General features: G+C 44.2%; 1 protein-coding gene across 2 annotated transcripts in view; it reads left to right on the forward strand.

Moving 5' to 3' along the window:
* LOC106578757 (zinc finger MIZ domain-containing protein 1) overlaps positions 1 to 20,337 on the forward strand; it is a 389,252-nt gene that overhangs the window by 283,363 nt on the left and 85,552 nt on the right. For both annotated transcript variants that reach the window (XM_045702291.1, XM_045702290.1), the window contains one exon: positions 1,750 to 1,855. In XM_045702291.1, coding sequence (XP_045558247.1) covers positions 1,750 to 1,855 — 106 coding nt within the window. The remainder of the gene's footprint in view (positions 1 to 1,749; positions 1,856 to 20,337) is intronic.

Below are 20,337 nucleotides of genomic sequence, written 5' to 3' on the forward strand. Positions count from 1 at the left end.
TCAGATCAGTTCCTTTTAAACAACGGTGTGTTTAGACTCCTCGCGATACAAAACCACACCACAATTCTGCTGACTTCCCTCTACAATTAAGACTCTGAAATTACAACTATGTTTTTTTGACCGTTTGGCTGAAACTAGAAATAACCATTTTTGGGAAAACATTTTCCTTGAATCCATGTTTAGATTTTAATTAGACAACGCACACTCATATATCTTCCTCATAATGGGACTATATTTCTATAAATACGGCAAAAGATATGCATGTAGAACTTACCGTCCTTTCTGGTGTCACGTCCAGGCTATACTTTAGAAAGATAATGACATGGTGCAGAGAGGAGAGGACTATAGTGTGCCACTGAAATATCCTCAGGGTCTGTCTTCAACTTTCCCGATGGGTGCAACTGAACTTCAACATCCGGTAGGGAGTCAAGATAGAGGGATAGAAAGGAGGAGGACTAGAGATAGAGGGATAGAAAGGAGGAGGACTAGAGATAGAGGGATAGAAAGGAGGAGGACTAGAGATAGAGGGATAGAAAGGAGGAGGACTAGAGATAGAGGGATAGAAAGGAGGAGGACTAGAGAGGAGGACTAGAGATAGAGGTATAGACAGGAGGAGGACTGGAGATAGAGGGATAGAAAGGAGAAGGACTAGAGAGAGGGGGATAGACAGGAGGAGGACTAGAGAGGAGGACTAGAGAGAGGGGGATAGAATGGAGGAGGACTAGAGAAGAGGACTAGAGATGGAGGACTAGAGAGGAGGACTAGAGATAGTGGGATCTGTAATGACACCCTATTCCCTATTTAGTGCACTACTTTTGACCAGTGCCCATAGGGACTATATAGGGAATATAGTGTGCATACCTACTTCTGCATAGGCATGTTGCTGGAGTTGTATGTCTTTAAAGGTCAAAGAGATTAGAAGGGGCCTCCTTTTGCAGATAATGGCATGGGTAAATCAAAGAGGTCCCTGCCACTTAAACAGTGATTTACGATGGCTCCTGTGGCCTGTTGGGCTCCACTTAATACTGCCGCTCAGTGGGCATCGGAGCACTGTGGCGTCAAAGGCCTGCCTCTGTCTGTCTGTCTGTCTGTCTGTCTGTCTGTCTGTCTGTCTGTCTGTCTGTCTGTCTGTCTGTCTGTCTGTCTGTCTGTCTGTCTGTCTGTCTGTCTCTGTCTCTCTCTGTCTCTCTCTGTCTCTCTCTGTCTCTCTCTGTCTCTGTCTCAATGTTAAATTTAATATATATTCACATTGATAGGTTGCTATGGATATTCACATTGATAGGTTGCTATGGATGCTTTACAATGCACAGAGTTTGAGAGTTTAGTCATCATGATTGACCAAACGTTATGTCTCTCTCTCTGTCTCTCTCTCTCTGTCTCTCTCTGTCTCTCTGTCTCTCTCTCTCTGTCTCTCTCTCTCTCTGTCTCTCTCTCTGTCTCGCTCTGTCTCTCTCTCTGTCTCTCTCTCTCTATGTCTCTCTCTGTCTCTCTCTCTCTGTCTCTCTCTGTCTCTCTCTCTGTCTCTCTCTCTCTCTGTCTCTCTCTGTCTCTCTCTCTGTCTCTCTCTCTCTGTCTCTCTCTATGTCTCTCTCTGTCTCTCTCTCTCTCTGTCTCTCGCTCTCTCTGTCTCTGTCTCTCTCTCTCTCTGTGTGTGTGTCTCTCTCGCTCTCGCTCTCTCTCTCTGTCTCTCTGTCTCTCTCTCTCTCTCTGTCTCTCTGTCTCTCTCTCTCTCTCTCTCTCTCTCTCTAGGTGGTGAGCCGGGTGGCAGCTCAGCAAGGTTATGACCTGGACCTGGGGTACAGGGTCCTAGCAGTGTGTGCTGCCAACAGAGACAAGTTCACTCCCAAATCAGCAGGTAGGACCCGGTCTTCCTTTCTGTTGTTGTGATGTTACAGCAGATACACTGACCAGGGTCGTATTCACTAGAAACAAAACAGAACGATTTGTCCGTAAGAAACACTTGTTTTGGCTTTGTGTTGCAGAACATTTTGCTTCGGTGTGAAACTAATGAATACGAACTATGCCCAGAGCAAACCCAAAGCCTTGTTTTGAACACACTTCCGTCTGATTGACTGGTCAGCCTTGATAACCTCTGTAGATCCCTTTTATCCATTCCAATGATCTGAGTTTGGATGAGGTTTTCTTGGTCATGGCTCCTCAGCTGAAAGAGGCTGACAGGGTACTCCAAAAACACACTGTCTAGCTATCTCAGTGACGGTCAAAACACTGTCTAGCTATCTCAGTGACGGTCAAAACAGTTTTAGCTATCTCAGGGACGGTCAAAACACTGTCTAGCTATCTCAGTGACGGTCAAAACACTGTCTAGCTATCTCAGGGATGGTTAAAACACTGTCTAGCTAACTCAATGATGGTCAAAACACTGTCTAGCTATCTCAGTGACGGTCAAAACAGTTTTAGCTATCTCAGTGACGGTCAAAACACTGTCTAGCTATCTCAGTGACGGTCAAAACACTGTCTAGCTATCTCAGTAACGGTCAAAACACTGTCTAGCTATCTCAGGGACGGTCAAAACACTGTCTAGCTATCTCAGTGACGGTCAAAACACTGTCTAGCCATCTCAGGGACGGTCAAAACACTGTCTAGCTATCTCAGTGACGGTCAAAACACTGTCTAGCTATCTCAGTAACGGTCAAAACACTGTCTAGCTATCTCAGGGACGGTCAAAACACTGTCTAGCTATCTCAGTGACGGTCAAAACACTGTCTAGCTATTTCAGTGACGGTCAAAACACTGTCTAGCTATCTCAGTGATGGTCAAAACACTGTCTAGCTATCTCAGTGATGGTCAAAACACTGTCTAGCTATCTCAGTGACGGTCATAACACTGTCTAGCTATCTCAGTGACGGTCAAAACATTGTCTAGCTATCTCAGTGACGGTCAAAACACTGTCTAGCTATCTCAGTGACGGTCAAAACACTGTCTAGCTATCTCAGTGACGGTCAAAACACAGTTTTAGCTATCTCAGTGATGGTCAAAACACAGTTTTAGCTATCTCAGTGATGGTCAAAACACAGTTTTAGCTATCTCAGTGACGGTCAAAACACAGTTTTAGCTATCTCAGTGACGGTCAAAACACTGTCTAGCTATCTTAGTGATGGTCAAAACACTGACTGTCTCGCTATCTCAGGGACGGTCAATACACAGTTTTAGCTATCTCAGTGACGGTCATAACACTGTCTAGCTATCTCAGTGACGGTCAAAACACTGTCTAGCTATCTCAGTGACGGTCAAAACACTGTCTAGCTATCTCAGTGACGGTCAAAACACAGTTTTAGCTATCTCAGTGACGGTCAAAACACAGTTTTAGCTATCTCAGTGATGGTCAAAACACAGTTTTAGCTATCTCAGTGATGGTCAAAACACTGTCTAGCTATCTCAGGGACGGTCAAAACACTGTCTAGCTATCTAAATGATGATTTAAATGATGAACTCTTATTAAAGATCACCTCACCATCAGGCTGATGATATGAGAGTCAGGTATGTAGTGCTCAGGAAAAAACTAAAATGTGCCCCCCTTTAGGTCCCCAGGACCAGGGTTAACAAACACTGCTTTAGATAAATAAATGTTGACTGCAAAGTCTGTTTCGAAGCTGAAACAGCCAGAAGTCTGTTTTGTAGCTGAAACTGCCAAACGTCTGTTTTGTAGCTGAAACAGCCAAACGTCTGTTTCGAAGCTGAAACAGCCAGAAGTCTGTTTCGAAGCTGAAACATCCAAACGTCTGTTTTGTAGCTGAAACAGCCAAAACGTCTGTTTTGTAGTTGAAACAGTATGATGATGAATCATGGGGAGAATGAAGATGTGTTCGCTGTAGCGAGCTCGGCATAAGGCACATAACCATGGTTACAGTGGGATATTTTGCGGTGGCCGTTTGAAGAATGTGTGATTTGTGGTTGCCGCCTCTCTCTCTCTCTCTCTCTCTCTCTCTCTCTCTTCGGGTTAGGAGGAAAATCTGATCCACAATTGCCGCTGTAGTGTAGAGGTTTGGTCAGTAGGAGTCATAACTCTGGTTGTCCAGGAAATAAAACACAACCAGTTATTTTAATGATCTTTAACATTTTATGTTATCCAATGAATTTGTTTATGACTGTATTGAGGTTTTGAATGATGTAGCAGTGGCTATAAGAAGGTGTGCTAGTTGTGTCCTTTAGGATATTTACCGGGTTAGCTCGTTTACCTAATTCATTATTTAATGATTGTATTGAGTAGGGCTGACCCAAATTAGTCGACTGGTCGATTGTTTGGACGTTGAGCAGTAACAAATATATACAGTTCATTCCGTTTTAGAATAAGGCTGTAACGTGACAACATGGGGAAAAAGGGGGAAGGGGTCTGAATACTTTCCGAATGCACTGTGTTTGCACCCATCTCTGTGAACTAATCCATTGTGTAGGCCTAGACTAAAATCCGAAAATGTGGTCGGAGGCTCCATGTGGAGGGTGTGAAGCAATTTTGGAGTCTCCAGAGGCATGCTGAGGCCAAATCGAGCTCTGTACCACAGCGCCATGTACCCCATCGCCATGTACCCCCCAAATGTTGTAACAATGCAGAGGGCTCTGCATAGCTCCACATTGTCATGATTGGTAGACGAGTCCAGAATATGTTATATAACGTTGCAAGGTCGCTAGACATTATTACTAGCGATGCACCGATATTACATGTTTGGCCGATTTCCGATATTTTCCTCCCCCCAACACCCCCCCAAAATATTATACCGATATCCCCCCCACACACACAAAAAAAAAACGATACATATATCCGATATATATTCCTTGCCCCCTAACATAATCAAAACCTATTTCCTTCACCTACTTGCTGAGCTGTTTCGTTGTTCATTTGTTCAGTCGTTTCATTCTCAACCAGGATTTCTATGGGACGCCGTTTGGGTCTTTGCGTGTCAAGAAAGATACATATCAAATAATAACACTATTTGACGTGTCAAATAAGCTTGTTGACCAATCAGGACCCTAATATGACTGCACGTCAAATAATAATTTAACTCGTTCATACATATTTTTACGTAGTTATTACACATTGATTACACTATCACTCGTATTTCATATGTCACAACGATTCATTGATATGTATGCTATGATGCTAGTAAAGGTGTTTCGCGCACCTAAAAAAAACTGGCTAGCTAATGGACGCAACAATGTTCTTCCCCAAAAACATAGTGAAACGACATCTGTTTCAGTAGCTCTATAGTTAGCTAGCCAACTATATAGCTAGGTGTCATCATCTAAAATAACCCTAATTTATAAAATAGTTCTTATTTGATGAATGGTGGTCAGATCCATCTATGTGAAGCTAGCCACAATAAGGATTAGCCACAATAGTGGACTTTGCGGTTAGCCTTCAAATCAAAAGTATGGCATAATTCTACTAATTCTATTCATTTGCATCACTGTCAATGACATACTTTTATTGTGAAGGCAAACCGCAAATTCCACTATTGTGCCTAATCCTTATTGTGGCTAGCTTCGCAACACATAACCCGGTCCGGTCAAGCCTCACTAGCCAGATGAAGCTAGCTGGCTGCTTATAGCGTCAGCTTTGGGCAACAGGGTTAAGTAGCTGGCTAGCTATTTATTTTCATGAACCTGGAGTTACATTTCAAAAGGCAAACAACAAGTGGCAAGCTAGCTAATACTTAATCACAATGATTCCTAAATCATTGCTAAGAATAATGAAAATGACTGCAGTTTCTACTGGTCATTGTTTTCAGGCTGGTTGTATTGGTGCTAGCTATGTACCAAGCTAAAGCTAGCTACCCCAGAAGTTGCGATCAAAACAAATGATGCTTTATTAACAACGCGGTATTGTAAACACATTGTTCGTGGCAGACTTTTTTATACAGCTTTGACAATTCTACTGTATCTTTTCTGACACGCAAAGACCCAAATGGCGTTCTATAGTATGTGTGTCGTAATGCTAATTGCAGTGACGCTATTACTGTGTAACACCGGCATGGCAACATCTGAAAAATAGCGCATTTGGTAGTGCGTACTGGTGCTCGACCAGTCGGCGAAAGCCAACATCATCAGACACGCTCAGTGCATTTAGTTGATTTTATTAAAACACACAGGATGTTTCTATATATTGAAAAATACAAGTGTAAAAATTCTGTCGATCAAGATTTTTCTTAGTTGGGGAAAAGCCCTAGTATTGAGGCTTTGAATGATTTTGTGTTGTTCCTCATCAATCCTGAGAAAGTGAGACGCTCTGCAGAGGCTCATTTACGCCTTGATTATTCAGATCCTCTCTACTTTGGTTATGAAGGAATAAGAGCTAAATACAAGGGCCAAGACAAGGATCCTAGCTGTTTAGACAGAGGGTCATGATGGAGTATCCAGACAAGGATCCTAGCTGTTTAGACAGAGGGTCATGATGGAGTATCCAGACAAGGATCCTAGCTGTTTAGACAGAGGGTCATGATGGAGTATCCAGACAAGGATCCTAGCTGTTTAGACAGAGGGTCATGAACGGGTATCGAGACAAGGATCTTGGCTGTTTAGACAGAGGGTCATGAAGGAGTATCGAGACAAGGTACTAGGGTCCTTGTCTGCTAGGGTCCTTGTCATGAAGGAGTATCGAGACAAGGTACTAGGGTCCTTGTTTGCTAGGGTCCTTGTCATGAAGGAGTATCCAGACAGGGAGCCAGCTGTTTAGACAGAGGGTCATGAAGGAGTATCCAGAAAAGGACCCTAGCTGTTTAGACAGAGGGTCATGAAAGAGTATCGAGACAAGGTTCTAGGGTCCTTGTTTGCTAGGGTCCTTGTCATGAAGGAGTATCCAGAAAAGCACCCTAGCTGTTTAGACAGAGGGTCATGAAAGAGTATCGAGACAAGGTTCTAGGGTCCTTGTTTGCTAGGGTCCTTGTCATGAAGGAGTATCCAGACAAGGACCCTAGCTGTTTAGACAGAGGGTGAGGCCCCACACCCAGAAATACAATTACTAATACCAACATTCCCATTCAAGTCTACTGTGTTATCTGATGGGTCGACCCAAGCGGCTAGGTTGAAGATACCCAGTGTTAGTGAAGAAAAAACAGATTCGTGGAACCAACGCCGTTGCTAACTAGCATCTCAGATCCCTTAGTTTAGAATTCAGCTTAGCCAAGCAGCAGACATATTGACTTCACCTGTAAGTGTTGCCACCATTGGTCTGGGTTGCTTTATTCTATTAGTTATATTTCTATGGCCACACACTGGCAGTCTGGGACAGACATAGAGAAGCATAGCAGCTTAGACGGACACAGAGAGGCGTACTTATAGAAATATAATTACCAGAAAGAACATTCCCATTCAAGTCAATGTTCTGTAATGGGTGAACTGGCTTTATCCCGTCTATTGATATTCTATTTCTATGGCCACACACTGGCTGCCTGGGAGAGAGAGAGCGAGAGAGAGAGAGAGAGCGAGAGAGAAAGAGAAAGAAAGAGGCTCTTAAACGGCCCCTCACACACAGGGCCCCAGGGGTAGAGCCTGGAGAAAGACGTCCAGCCGGGCCGTTGCCAAGCGACAGAGAGAGGGAGTTAATCACATGACAGGGCCAGGACGGCGGCAACGTGTCGGCGCGGCAACGGGTCGGCTATCTGACACCAGACACTGACAAGCCGGTGTCTACTATGATTCACTGAGAGGGAGATAGGAGGGAGAGAGGAGGGAGAGAGAAGACGGAGTCTACTATGATTCACTGAGAGGGAGATAGGAGGGAGAGAGGAGGAGGAAGAGAGAAGACGGAGTCTACTATGATTCACTGAGAGGTTGATAGGAGGGAGAGAGGAGGAGGGAGAGAGAAGACGGAGTCTACTATGATTCACTGAGAGGGAGGGAGATAGGAGGGAGAGAGGGAGAGAGAAGACGGATTCTTTGGAACGCAGCACCTCCCTTCTTCTCTAGTTTCTCCTCCACCTCCTCCTCCTCAGACTCTAACACAGAACAAATTAACAGAGGAATGCCAGATTAGTGAAGAGGAAAATGAGAGGGGGGGTAAGATGGGGAGAGAGACAAAGAGAGAGGACGGGTTAGGAAAAGGAGAGGAGAGAAAGCGAGAGGAGAGTGGGGGATTAGTCATGTGAAGTGAAGAGGCTTTAATTGAATACAGTGTTCTTTGCATAATGTAGTTTTAACTATAATTTATTTTACTCCGTCTGCCAGGCTTCCTGGACTCCATCCAACCCTTAAGGAGGCTCAATGATTTCACTACACAGATCAGACACACACACACACAGACACTTAAAGAGGCTCAGTGACTAAACCACACAGATCTGAGACAGAGCAGAGAGCCCATTTCAAACCCCTTCACTCTATCACTAAATAGGTTTGCATCCCAAATGACACCTCGTTCCCTACATAGTGCACTACTTTTGACGAGAGCCCTATGTGCCCTGGTCCAAAGTAGTGCACTACATAAGGAATAGCCTGCTATTTGGAACACAAAACTATGACAGAGAGTGGTTATGTACTTTGCATTACACAATATGTTATTGTAGCGTTTAAATGTAGAACGCTGGTCCACCTAGAACACAGAACTGCTGCTGTTTGATCTTCTGTGTTGACGATAGGGACCGTGTGGTGCAACGGTCTAAGGCACTGCATCGCAGTGTACAGACCTGGGTTTGATCCCGGACTGTATCACAACTGGCTGTGATCAGGAGTCCCATAGGGCGGCGAACAATTGGCCCAACGCCTCCTGGGTTAGGGGAGGGTTTGGCCAGGTTAGGCCGTCATTGTATAATAAAAATGTGTTCTTTAACTGACTGTTTTTAGAATTTTTTGCAAATGTATTAAAAATAACAAACAGAAATACATTATTTACATAAATATTCAGACCCTTTGCTATGAGACTCGAAATTGAGCTCAATTTGCATCCTTTTTCCATTGATCATCCTTGAGATGTTTCTACAACTTGATTGGAGTCCACCTGTGTTGAATTCAATTGATTGGACATGATTTGGAAAGGCACACACCTGTCTACATAAGATCCCACAGTTGACAGTGCATGTCAGAGAAAAAACCAAACCATGAGGTTGAAGGTATTGTCCGTAGAGCTCCGAGACAGGATTATATAGAGGGACAGATATGGGGAAAACATTTCTGCATCATTGAAGGTCCCCCAAGAACACAGTGACCTCCATCATTCTTAAATGAAAGAAGTTTAGAATCACCTAGACTTTTCCTAGAGCTGGCTGCACGGCCAAACTGAGTAGTCGGGGGAAAAGGGCTTTGGTCAGGGAAGTGACCAAGAACCCAGTGGTCACTCTGTCATAGCTCGAGAGTTCCTCTATGGAGATGGGAGAAACTTCCAGAAGGACAGCCATCTCTGCAGCACTCTACCAATCAGGCCTTTTATAGTAGAGTGGCCAGATGGAAGCCACTCCTCAGTAAATGGCACATGACAGCCAGCTTGGAGTTTGCCAAAAGGCACCTGAAGACTCTCAGACCATGAGAAACAAGATTCTCTGGTCTGATGAAACCAAGAATCAACTCGTCTGAAGGAAACCTGGCACCATCCCTACGGTGAAGTATTGTGGGGGCAGATGTTTTTCAGCGGCAGGGACTGGGAGACCAGTCAAGATCGAGACAAGGATGAACGGAGCAAGTTACAGAGAGATCCTTGATGAAAACCTGCTCCAGACCACTCAGGACCTCAGACTGGGGCGAAGGTTCACCTTCAAACAGGACAACAACCCTAAGTACACTGCCAAGACAACACAGGAGTGTTTTCGGGACAAGTCTCTGCATGTCCTTGAGTGGCCCAGCCAGAGCCTTGACTTGAACCCGATCAAACATCTCTGGAGAGACCTGAAAATAGCTGTGCAGCAACACTCCCCATCCAACCTGACAGAGCTTGAGGGGATCTGCAGAGACGAATGGGAGAAACTCCCCAAATACAGGTGTGCCAAGCTTGTAGCGTCATACCCAAGAAGACTCAAGGCTGTAATCGCTGCCAAATGTGCTTCAGCAAAGTACTGAGTAGATGGACTGCTCTGCGCTACAGAGGGCAGTGCGTACGGCCCAGTACGTCACTAGGGCCAAGCTTTCTGACATCCAGGACCTATACACTTGGCAGTGTCAGATGAAGGCCCAAAACATTGTCAGAGACTCCGGTCACCCTAGTCATAAACTGTTCTCTCTGCTACAGCACGGAAAGTGGTACCGGAGCACCAAGTCTAGGACCAAAAAGCTCCTGAACAGCTTCTACCCCCAAGCCATAAGACTGATGAACAATTAATAAAATGGCCACCCAGACTGTTTACGTTCCCCATTTTGTTTTTACACTGCTGCTATTCGCTGTTTATTATCTATGCATCGTCACTTTACAAATTACCTCAACTAACCTGTACCCTCGTACATTGACTCAGTACCGGTACCCCCTGTATATAGCCTCCACATTGACTCTGTACCGTAACACCCTGTATATAGCATCTACATTGACTCTGTACCGGTACCCCCTGTATATAGCCTCTACATTGACTCTGTACCGGTACACCCTGAATATAGCCTCGTTATTGCTATGTAATTTTATTGTGGTATTTTTTTCATTATATTTTTTTACTTAAGTTTATTTAGTAAATATTTTCTTAACTCTTTCTTGAACTGCGTTGTTGGTAAGTACCTTACTGTGATTATGTTCAATTAAAATGGTCAAAAAGAAGCAACAATTTTGAGAATGGTCTGGTGTCACCAGGTAAACCAAAACAGGCTGAAATGTCAGGCCTTTCCCTGTGAGTGGTAGAGGAGGATCTGTGGATTAGCCTGCCAGAGCAGTTGTGGCCTCTTTGTCAATGGGATTAGCCTGCCAGACCAGTTGTGGCCTCTTTGTCAATGGGATTAGCCTGCCAGAGCAGTTGTGGCCTCTTTGTCAATGGGATTAGCCTGCCAGAGCAGTTGTGGCCTCTTTGTCAATGGGATTAGCCTGCCAGACCAGTTGTGGCCTCTTTGTCAATGGGATTAGCCTGCCAGAGCAGTTGTGGGCTCTTTGTCAATGGGATTAGCCTGCCAGAGCAGTTGTGGCCTCTTTGTCAATGGGATTAGCCTGCCAGAGCTGTTGTGGCCTCTTTGTCAATGGGATTAGCCTGCCAGACCAGTTGTGGCCTCTTTGTCAATGGGATTAGCCTGCCAGACCAGTTGTGGCCTCTTTGTCAATGGGATTATCCTGCCAGACCAGTTGTGACCTCTTTGTCAATGGGATTAGCCTGCCAGACCAGTTGTGATCTCTTTGTCAATGGGATTAGCCTGCCAGACCAGTTGTGGCCTCTTTGTCAATGGGATTAGCCTGCCAGACCAGTTGTGGCCTCTTTGTCAATGGGATTATCCTGCCAGACCAGTTGTGACCTCTTTGTCAATGGGATTAGCCTGCCAGACCCGTTGTGACCTCTTTGTCAATGGGATTAGCCTACCAGACTAGTTGTGACCTCTTTGTCAATGGGATTAGCCTGCCAGAGCAGTTGTGACCTCTTTGTCAATGGGATTATCCTGCCAGACCAGTTGTGACCTCTTTGTCAATGGGATTAGCCTGCCAGACCCGTTGTGACCTCTTTGTCAATGGGATAAGCCTACCAGACTAGTTGTGACCTCTGTGTCAATGGGATTAGCCTACCAGACTAGTTGTGACCTCTTTGTCAATGGGATTAGCCTGCCAGACCAGTTGTGACCTCTTTGTCAATGGGATTATCCTGCCAGACCAGTTGTGACCTCTTTGTCAATGGGATTAGCCTGCCAGACCCGTTGTGACCTCTTTGTCAATGGGATAAGCCTACCAGACTAGTTGTGACCTCTGTGTCAATGGGATTAGCCTGCCAGACCAGTTGTGACCTCTTTGTCAATGGGATTAGCCCGCCAGACCAGTTGTGATCTCTTTGTCAATGGGATTTGCCTGCCAGACCAGTTGTGATCTCTTTGTCAATGGGATTAGCCTGCCACTCTGTTAATCTGTGGTTACTTGGGGTGCGTCTCAAATGGCACCCTATTCCCTATTTAGGGCACTAATCGGGGCGGCAGGTAGCCTAGTGGTTAGAGCGTTGGACTAGAAACCCAAAGGTTGCTGGATCGAATCCCTGAGCTGACAAGGTAAAAATCTGTCATTCTGCCCCTGAACAAGGCAGTTAACCCACTGTTCCTAGGCCGTCATTGTAAATGAGAATTTGTTCTTAGTTAAATTAAAGGTTAAATAAATCCAAAAGAAAAAATATTTGAGAGCTCTGGTCAGAAGTAGTGCATTTTAGAAACAGACTGTTTTACTACAGGCCAAAGCCTATCACAGCTCTGCACCTGGCCTTATACACGGTCAAAAGAACGGACTCACTCTATTGGACCAATAAACCTAACTAGGCATGCGTCCCAAATGGCACCCTATTCCCTGTAACCCTATTCCCTGTATAGTGCACTACATTTGACTAGGGGCCCGGAAAAGTAGTGCATTATCTAGAGAACATGGTTTCATTTGGGTCAGATCCAGTCAATGCTGTAACACGGGATAACAAACTATTTTAGATAAATACACAAGCAGGACTTCTCCCTGTAATATGTTACAAACCTCACAGGGTCTACTAAATCAGCCCCATACATACAACTCCTTATCAGAGGTTGAAGTTGGACCAGACCACCCCTCTCTGGCCCGGGTAATGGTACAGTCTGGTACAAGTGTTTGGATAAAACCCTTAATCACTGTTCTCCCTCTATCTGGGGTCAGAGTGGCACATTCCAAATCTCTCTCTGCTTCAGCAAGCCCTTGGAATTCCTCAGGTCTAAAGAGAGGGAAGGAAGAGAGGAGAAGGAAGGAGGGAAGAGAGGAGAGGAAAGAGATGAGAGGGAAGGAAGGCACTAATTTAGAAGAGAGAGGGGAGACTGACTGGAAGGAAGGTACTAATATAGAAGAGAGAGGGGAGACTGACTGGAAGGAAGGTACTAATTTAGAAGAGAGAGGGGAGACTGACTGGAAGGAAGGCACTAATTTAGAAGAGAGAGGGGAGACTGACTGGAAGGAAGGTACTAATATATAAGAGAGAGGGGAGACTGACTGGAAGGAAGGTACTAATATAGAAGAGAGAGGGGAGACTGACTGGAAGGAAGGCACTAATATAGAAGAGAGAGGGGAGACTGACTGGAAGGAAGGAAGGTACTAATATAGAAGAGAGAGGGGAGACTGACTGGAAGGAAGGAAGGTACTAATATAGAAGAGAGAGGGGAGACTGACTGGAAGGAAGGTACTAATATAGAAGAGAGAGGGGAGACTGACTGGAAGGAAGGAAGGTACTAATATAGAAGAGAGAGGGGAGACTGACTGGAAGGAAGGTACTAATATAGAAGAGAGAGGGGAGACTGACTGGAGTTTAAAACTCAAGTCCCATTTTGTTATTTCCATTTTGTTTTGTGTTACAGTGTAGTATATATACAAGTAACTGGCTAAGCAAAGTGAACACCAACATAAAGTGTCTTAATTAATAGGGCTTTGAGCCACCACGAGCCAGAACAGATTCAAATGTGCCTTGGCATAAATTCCAGAATTTGGTTTGTTTTTGGTGGTGGAAAACGCCGTCTCAGGCGTCGCTCCAGAATCTCCCGTAAGTGTTCAATCGGATTGAGACTTGGTGACTGACACACACACACACACACACACACACACACACACACACACACACACACACACTTTATACCCCCTATGCTCCTTTGAGACCCCTCTTTCAAAGTCGCTGAGATCTCTTCTTGTAGCCATGGTAGCTAAAATAATGGGCGACTGGTCATTTTTATACATGACCCTAAGCATGATGGGATGTAATTGCTTAATTAATTCAGGAATCACCTGCTTTCAATATACTTTGTCTCCCTCATTTAGTCAAGCGTGTCCGTTATTTTGTCAGGTACCTGTATTATCCGACAACATCTGAAAATCTGCACTTTATGTTGAAGAATTTCCATTTACTCTCTTTGTTATACTTTTTGGGGAAAAAACAATTCACACAGCTTGTCATCATTCATTCTCTCACGGTCTTAAAATAAAACAAATCACATTTTGCTGTTCATCTTCCACCAAGACATTCCACTTTAATGTCAACTCATACCATTTCTGTGTACACAAACACCAAGATAACCTTCTATCAACTACCAACCTTCTATCAACTACCAACCCCCACTCCTGTCAACTACCAACCTCCTCTTCTGTCAGCTAACAACCTCCTCCTCTGTCAACTACCAACCTCCTCTTCTGTCAACTACCAACCTCCTCTTCTGTCAACTACCAACCTCCTCTCCTGTCAACTACCAACCCTCCTCTTCTGTCAACTACCAACCTCCTCTTCTGTCAACTACCAACCTCCTCTTCTGTCAGCTACCAACCTCCTCGCCTGTCAACTACCAACCTTCTATCAACTACCAACCTCCTCTCCTATCAACTACCAACATTCTATCAACTACCAACCTCCTCTTCTGTCAACTACCAACCTCTCCTATCAACTATCAACCTTCTATCAACTACCAACATTCTATCAACTACCAACATCCTCTTCTGTCAACTACCAACCTCTTCTGTCAACTGCCAACCAATCTGTCAACTACCAACCTCCTCCTCTGTCAACTGCCAACCTCCTCTCCTATCAACTACCAACCTCCTCTCCTATCAACTACCAACCTCCTCTTCTATCAACTACCAACCCCCTCCTGTCAACTACCAACCTCCTCTTCTGTCAACTACCAACCTCCTCTCCTATCAACTACCAACCTCTTCTCCTATCAACTACCAACCTCCTCTTCTATCAACTACCAACCTCCTCTTCTGTGAACTACCTATCTCATCTGTCAACTACCAACCTCATGTCCTATCAACTATCAACCCCCTTTCCAATCAACTACCAACCTCCTCTTCTGTCAACTACCAACCTCCTCTCTTGTCAACTACCAACCTCCTCTTCTGTCAACTACCAACCTCCTCTTCTGTCAACTACCAACCTCCTCTTCTATCAACTACCAACCCCCTCTTCTGTCAACTACCAACCTCCTCTTCTATCAACTCTCTCTCTATCTATCCTCTCCATTTTTTCTCTCTCTCTCTGTCTTTCTCTGAGTATCTGACGAGACAGGTAGGTTATGTTGTTCGTTGCTTTGTCCCTTGCTGTGCTGTTTTCCCTAGGCATGCATGGGTTTAAGCTGTGACTTTAGAACTTGTCTTTCTAGGTTTCAGAATACCAGCCCAAGCATGAATTGTGCAGGAGGTGGTTTTAGGCGGAATGTTAAACGTTTTTGTGTCTCTCTTTGTACAACAGAGAAACTTGACAATTAGCCTAAGCAGTCAAGAGTAGGAGGGAGGTCCAACCTATTCCTTCTAGAGCCTTCGAATTAAAATCTGGACCCTCTAAACAGGGACTGATTTACACCTGAGACAGCAGATGGGTGCAATTCATAATCCGGTAGAACAGAAAACCTACAATACTTGACTCTGGTCCCTATAGAATTCTGATGAATAAGTGGTAGACTGTCATACCTTGTGTGCCAGTCAGAGACTGCTAAAGACATGAAGTCAGACATGTTGTCATCGCGCCGTGGTAAAGTCTCATGTTGTAACTTTACACGCAGGACAGCGGTCGGTCGATCGCATACACACAAACCTGAAGGGCTATAATTTATCTCCTAAGAGAGTGCTCTCTCTCTCTCTCTCTCTCTCTCTCGCTCTCTCTCTCTTTCTTCACCAAGCTGTTTTACCTCTCTGACTCTGAGTCGCATGAACTGATAGTTTAGTTGTGGATTTAAAAAATAGGAAATAACATGAGATGTCTAAACGCACTGATGGTGGCCTCTGCCTTGCACATATTTGAATGTCAGAGAGAATCGGACAGAGTTCAAGAGTGTGTCAGATATCTAAGATCTCTCTCAGGACAGAAGCAATGGGAACTAAGTTCTCTCTCAGGACAGAAGCAATGTGAACTAAGTTCTCTCTCAGGACATAAGCAATGGGAACTAAGTTCTCTCTCAGGTAGGGCTGGGCGATATAACCAAAATATCATATCACAATATTTTTCAGATTGACTATATTTGACGGTATTTAATGTTTTTGAATAGTACAAGTTGTAAATATGCTTTGAGTAGTTCATGACCCCTAGGGTAGAAACATAAACTATAACTGATTTCAATGGGGCTTTCTCCATTCTGAACATTTTATACTGTTCAATCCATCATTTTCATACATTTCTGCATTTCCTGCCCTTTTGTTATAATTTCCACACTACCACACAGGGCTGTATGATATGGGCAAAACAAATATAGGCCTAGTTAATTGGTGAACTGTTGGAATAATGGAAATACACTGAACAGAAATATAAACTCAACATGTAAAGTGTTGGTCCCATGTTTCATAAGCTGAAATAAAATATCCCTGAAATTTTCCAAAAACAAAAAGTGTATTTCTCTAACATTTTGTGCAAAAGTTTCTTTACATCCCTGTTAGTCAGCATTTCTTCTTTGCTAAGATAATCCATCCACCTGACAGGTGTGGCATATCAAGATGCTGATTAAACAGCATGATCATTACACAGGCGCACCTTGTGCTGGGCACAATAAAAGGCCACTCTAAAATGTGCAGTTTTGTCTCACAACACAATGACACAGATGTCTCAAGTTTTGAGGGAGCATGCAACTGGCATGCTGATTACAGGAAAGTCCACTAGAGCTGTTGCCAGATCATTTATTTTTTAATTTCTCTACCATAAGCCGCCTAAGACGTTGTTTTCGAGAATTTGGCAGTACGTCCAACCGGCCTCGCAACAACAGACCAGGTGTATGGCGTAGTGTGGGGAGGTGGTTTGCTGATGTCAACGTTGTGAACAGAGTGCCCCATGGTGGCAGTGGAGTTATGGTATGAGCAGGCATAAGCTATGGACAACTAACACAATTGTATTTTATCGATGGCAATTTGAATGCACAGAGATACCGTGACAAGATCCTGAGGCCCATTGTTGTGCCATTCATCCACCACCATTACCTCATGTTTCAGCATGATAATGCACAGCCCCATGTCACAAGGATCTGTACACGATTCCTGGAAGCTGAAAATGTCCCAGTTCTTGCATACTCACCAGACATATCACCCATTGAGCATGTTTGGGATGCTCGGGATTGACGTGTACAACAGTGTGTTCCAGTACCCGCCAATATCCAGCAACTTTAAACAGCCATTGAAGAGGAGTGGGACAACATTCCTGATCAACTCTATGTGAAGGAGATGTGTCATGCTACATGAGGCAGGTGGTCACACCAGATACTGACTGGTTTTCTGATCCAAGCCCCTACCTTTTTTAAAGATATCTGTGGGCAACAGATCCGTATCTGTATTCTCAGTCATGTGAAATACATATATTAGGGCCTAATGAATTTATTTCAGTTGACTGATTTATTTATATGAATTGTAACTCAGTAAAATCATTGAAATTGTTGCATGTTGCATTTGTATTTTTGTTCAGTATAGAATGATTAATCTATATAGTTGGAATATGCTGGGCAGCACCTTGAATACATTGTTTGACGTGACAATGAATGAATAAGCCAGAGAGGGATTATTGACAGGCTAGGAACCAAAGTGTTGGTCAGTGTTTCCAGGGCACCCTAATTAGATGTTACAGGTCATGTTGTCTTACCTCATGTAGCTAGCTAGCTAACATATTCATGATTGACCTATTCCTATCTGATTTGGAAGATACTGTTGCACAAACAACATGCTTTGCTAGGCCTACACCAGCACTGGTACCAGGCTGTATTAGCCAGCTAAGTTTGCTCTGACTTATTACATTTAGCAAGCAAGTAGCGATTAGCATTAGCGGCTAACAAGATTTATTTTTGCCACAACATGCTAAGAAAAGACAAACTAGCAGACAGTAATATACACAAACTAATAGTGCTTGTAGAAAAGCAGCATCGTTGTCACCAACATCTTTCTGCATCTGAACAGCAGACTCAGTGGTCTAGCAACTGCTCTCTCCTTGAGTGACAGGGGGGCGGGGCTTGGTGTGGGAAGCAGCATGCAACAGGAAGAGAAAAATGACTCATTAAAACAGACATTACACATGCTGGAGTTGCATATCACATTTAACAAAACAACCATTGTAATACCGCTAGAGAAGGTAAAGTAAAAACACAAACCGGTTCCTGCAGCAATGCTGGTATATATGTTATACCGCCCAGCCCTCAGGACAGAAGCATTGGGAACTGAGATATGTCTCAGGACAGAAGCAATGGGAACTGAGATATGTCTCAGGACAGAAGCAATGGGAACTGAGCTATGTCTCAGGACAGAAACAATGGGAACTGAGATATGTCTCAGGACAGAAGCAATGGGAACTGAGATATGTCTCAAGACAGAAGCAATGGGAACTGAGATATGTCTCAGGACAGAAGCAATGGGAACTGAGATATGTCTCAGGACAGAAGCAATGGGAACTGAGATATGTCTCAGGACAGAAGCAATGGGAACTGAGATATGTCTCAGGACAGAAGCAATGGGAACTGAGATATGTCTCAGGACAGAAGCATTGGGAACTGATATATGTCTCAGGACAGAAGCAATGGGAACTGAGATATGTCTCAGGACAGAAGCAATGGAAACTGTGATATGTCTCAAGACAGAAGCAATGGGAACTGTGATATGTCTCAGGACAGAAGCAATGGGAACTGAGATATGTCTCAGGACAGAAGCAATGGGAACTGAGATATGTCTCAGGACAGAAGCAATGGAAACTGAGATATGTCTCAAGACAGAACCAATGGGAACTGTGATATGTCTCAGGACAGAAGCAATGGGAACTGAGATATGTCTCAGGACAGAATGGGTAACGAGATATGTCTCAGGACAGAAGCAATGGGAACTGATTTAAGAGACTTTTATGCATATGGTCTTATGACAGAGACAATTGAGACGAGCAAGAATGTTAGTTATCTTGTCTTCATGTTTTTCAAATTTGACAATCCCAGACAAGCTTGTCAAAATGTTATTTATTTGATCAATGGGGTTAGATCACAAATCAGTCACCATGCTTCATATGCAGTTCTTTTCGGAAAGTATTCAGACCGTTTGACTTTTTCCACATTTTGTTACGTTACAGCCTTATTCTAAAATGTTCCCTCATCAATCTACACACAATACCCCATAATAACAAAGCAAAAACAGGTTTTTAGAAATTTTGGCAAATTTATTACAAATAAAAAAACTGATATCACATTTACATTATTATTCAGACCCTTTACTCAGTACTTTGTTGAAGCACATTTGGCAGCGATTACAGCCTTGAGTCATCTTGGGTATGACGCTACAAACTTGGCACACCCGTATTTGGGGAGTTTCTCCCATTCTTCTCTGCAGATCCTCTCAAGCTCTGTCAGGTTGGATGGGAGTGTTGCTGCACAGCTATTTTCAGGTTCTAAATGAGATGTTCGATTGGGTTCAAGTCCGGGCTCTGGCTGGGCCACTCAAGGACATTCAGAGACTTGTCCCGAAGCCACTCCTGCATTGTCTTGGCAATGTGCTTAGGGTCGTTGTCCTGTTGGAAGGTTAACCTTCGCCCCAGTCTGAGGTCCTGAGTGCTCTGGAGCAGGTTTTCATCAAGAATCTCTGTACTTTTCTCTGTTCATCTTTGCCTTGATCCTGACTAGTCTCCCAGTTCCTGTCGCTGAAAAACATCCACACAGCATAATGCTGCCACCACAATACTTCAAACTAGGGATGGTGCCATGTTTCCTCCAGATGTGACACTTGGCATTCAGGCCAAAGAGTTCAATGTTGGTTTCATTAGACCAGAGAATCTTGTTTCTCATGATCTGATAGTCTTCAGGTGCCTTTTGGCAAACTCCAAGCGTACTGTCATGCGCCTTTTTACTGAGGAGTGACTTCCGTCTGGCCACTCTACCATAAAGGCCTGATTGGTGGAGTGCTGCAGAGATTGTTGTCCTTCTGGATGTTTCTCCCATCTCCACTGTGGAACTCTAGAGCTCTCTCAGAGTGACCATCGGGTTATTGGTCACCTCCCAGACCAAGGCCCTTCTCCCCCGGTTGCTCAGTTTGGCCGGGCGGCCAGCTCTAGGAAGGGTCTTGGTGCTTCTAAACTTCATCCATTTAAGAATGATGGCGTCCACTGTGTTCTTGCGGACCTTCAATGCTGCAGACATTTTTTGGAACCCTTCCTCAGATCTGTGCCTCGACACAATCCTGTCTCTGAGCTCTACGGACAATTCCATTGACCTTCATCGCTTGGTTTTTGCTCTGACATGCACTGTCAACTGTGGGACCTTATGTAGACAGGTTTGTGCCTTTCCAAATCATGTCCAATCAATTGAATT

The sequence above is a fragment of the Salmo salar genome, chromosome ssa19 (assembly GCF_905237065.1).
Source record: "Salmo salar chromosome ssa19, Ssal_v3.1, whole genome shotgun sequence".
Taxonomy (NCBI): Eukaryota; Metazoa; Chordata; class Actinopteri; order Salmoniformes; family Salmonidae; genus Salmo; species Salmo salar.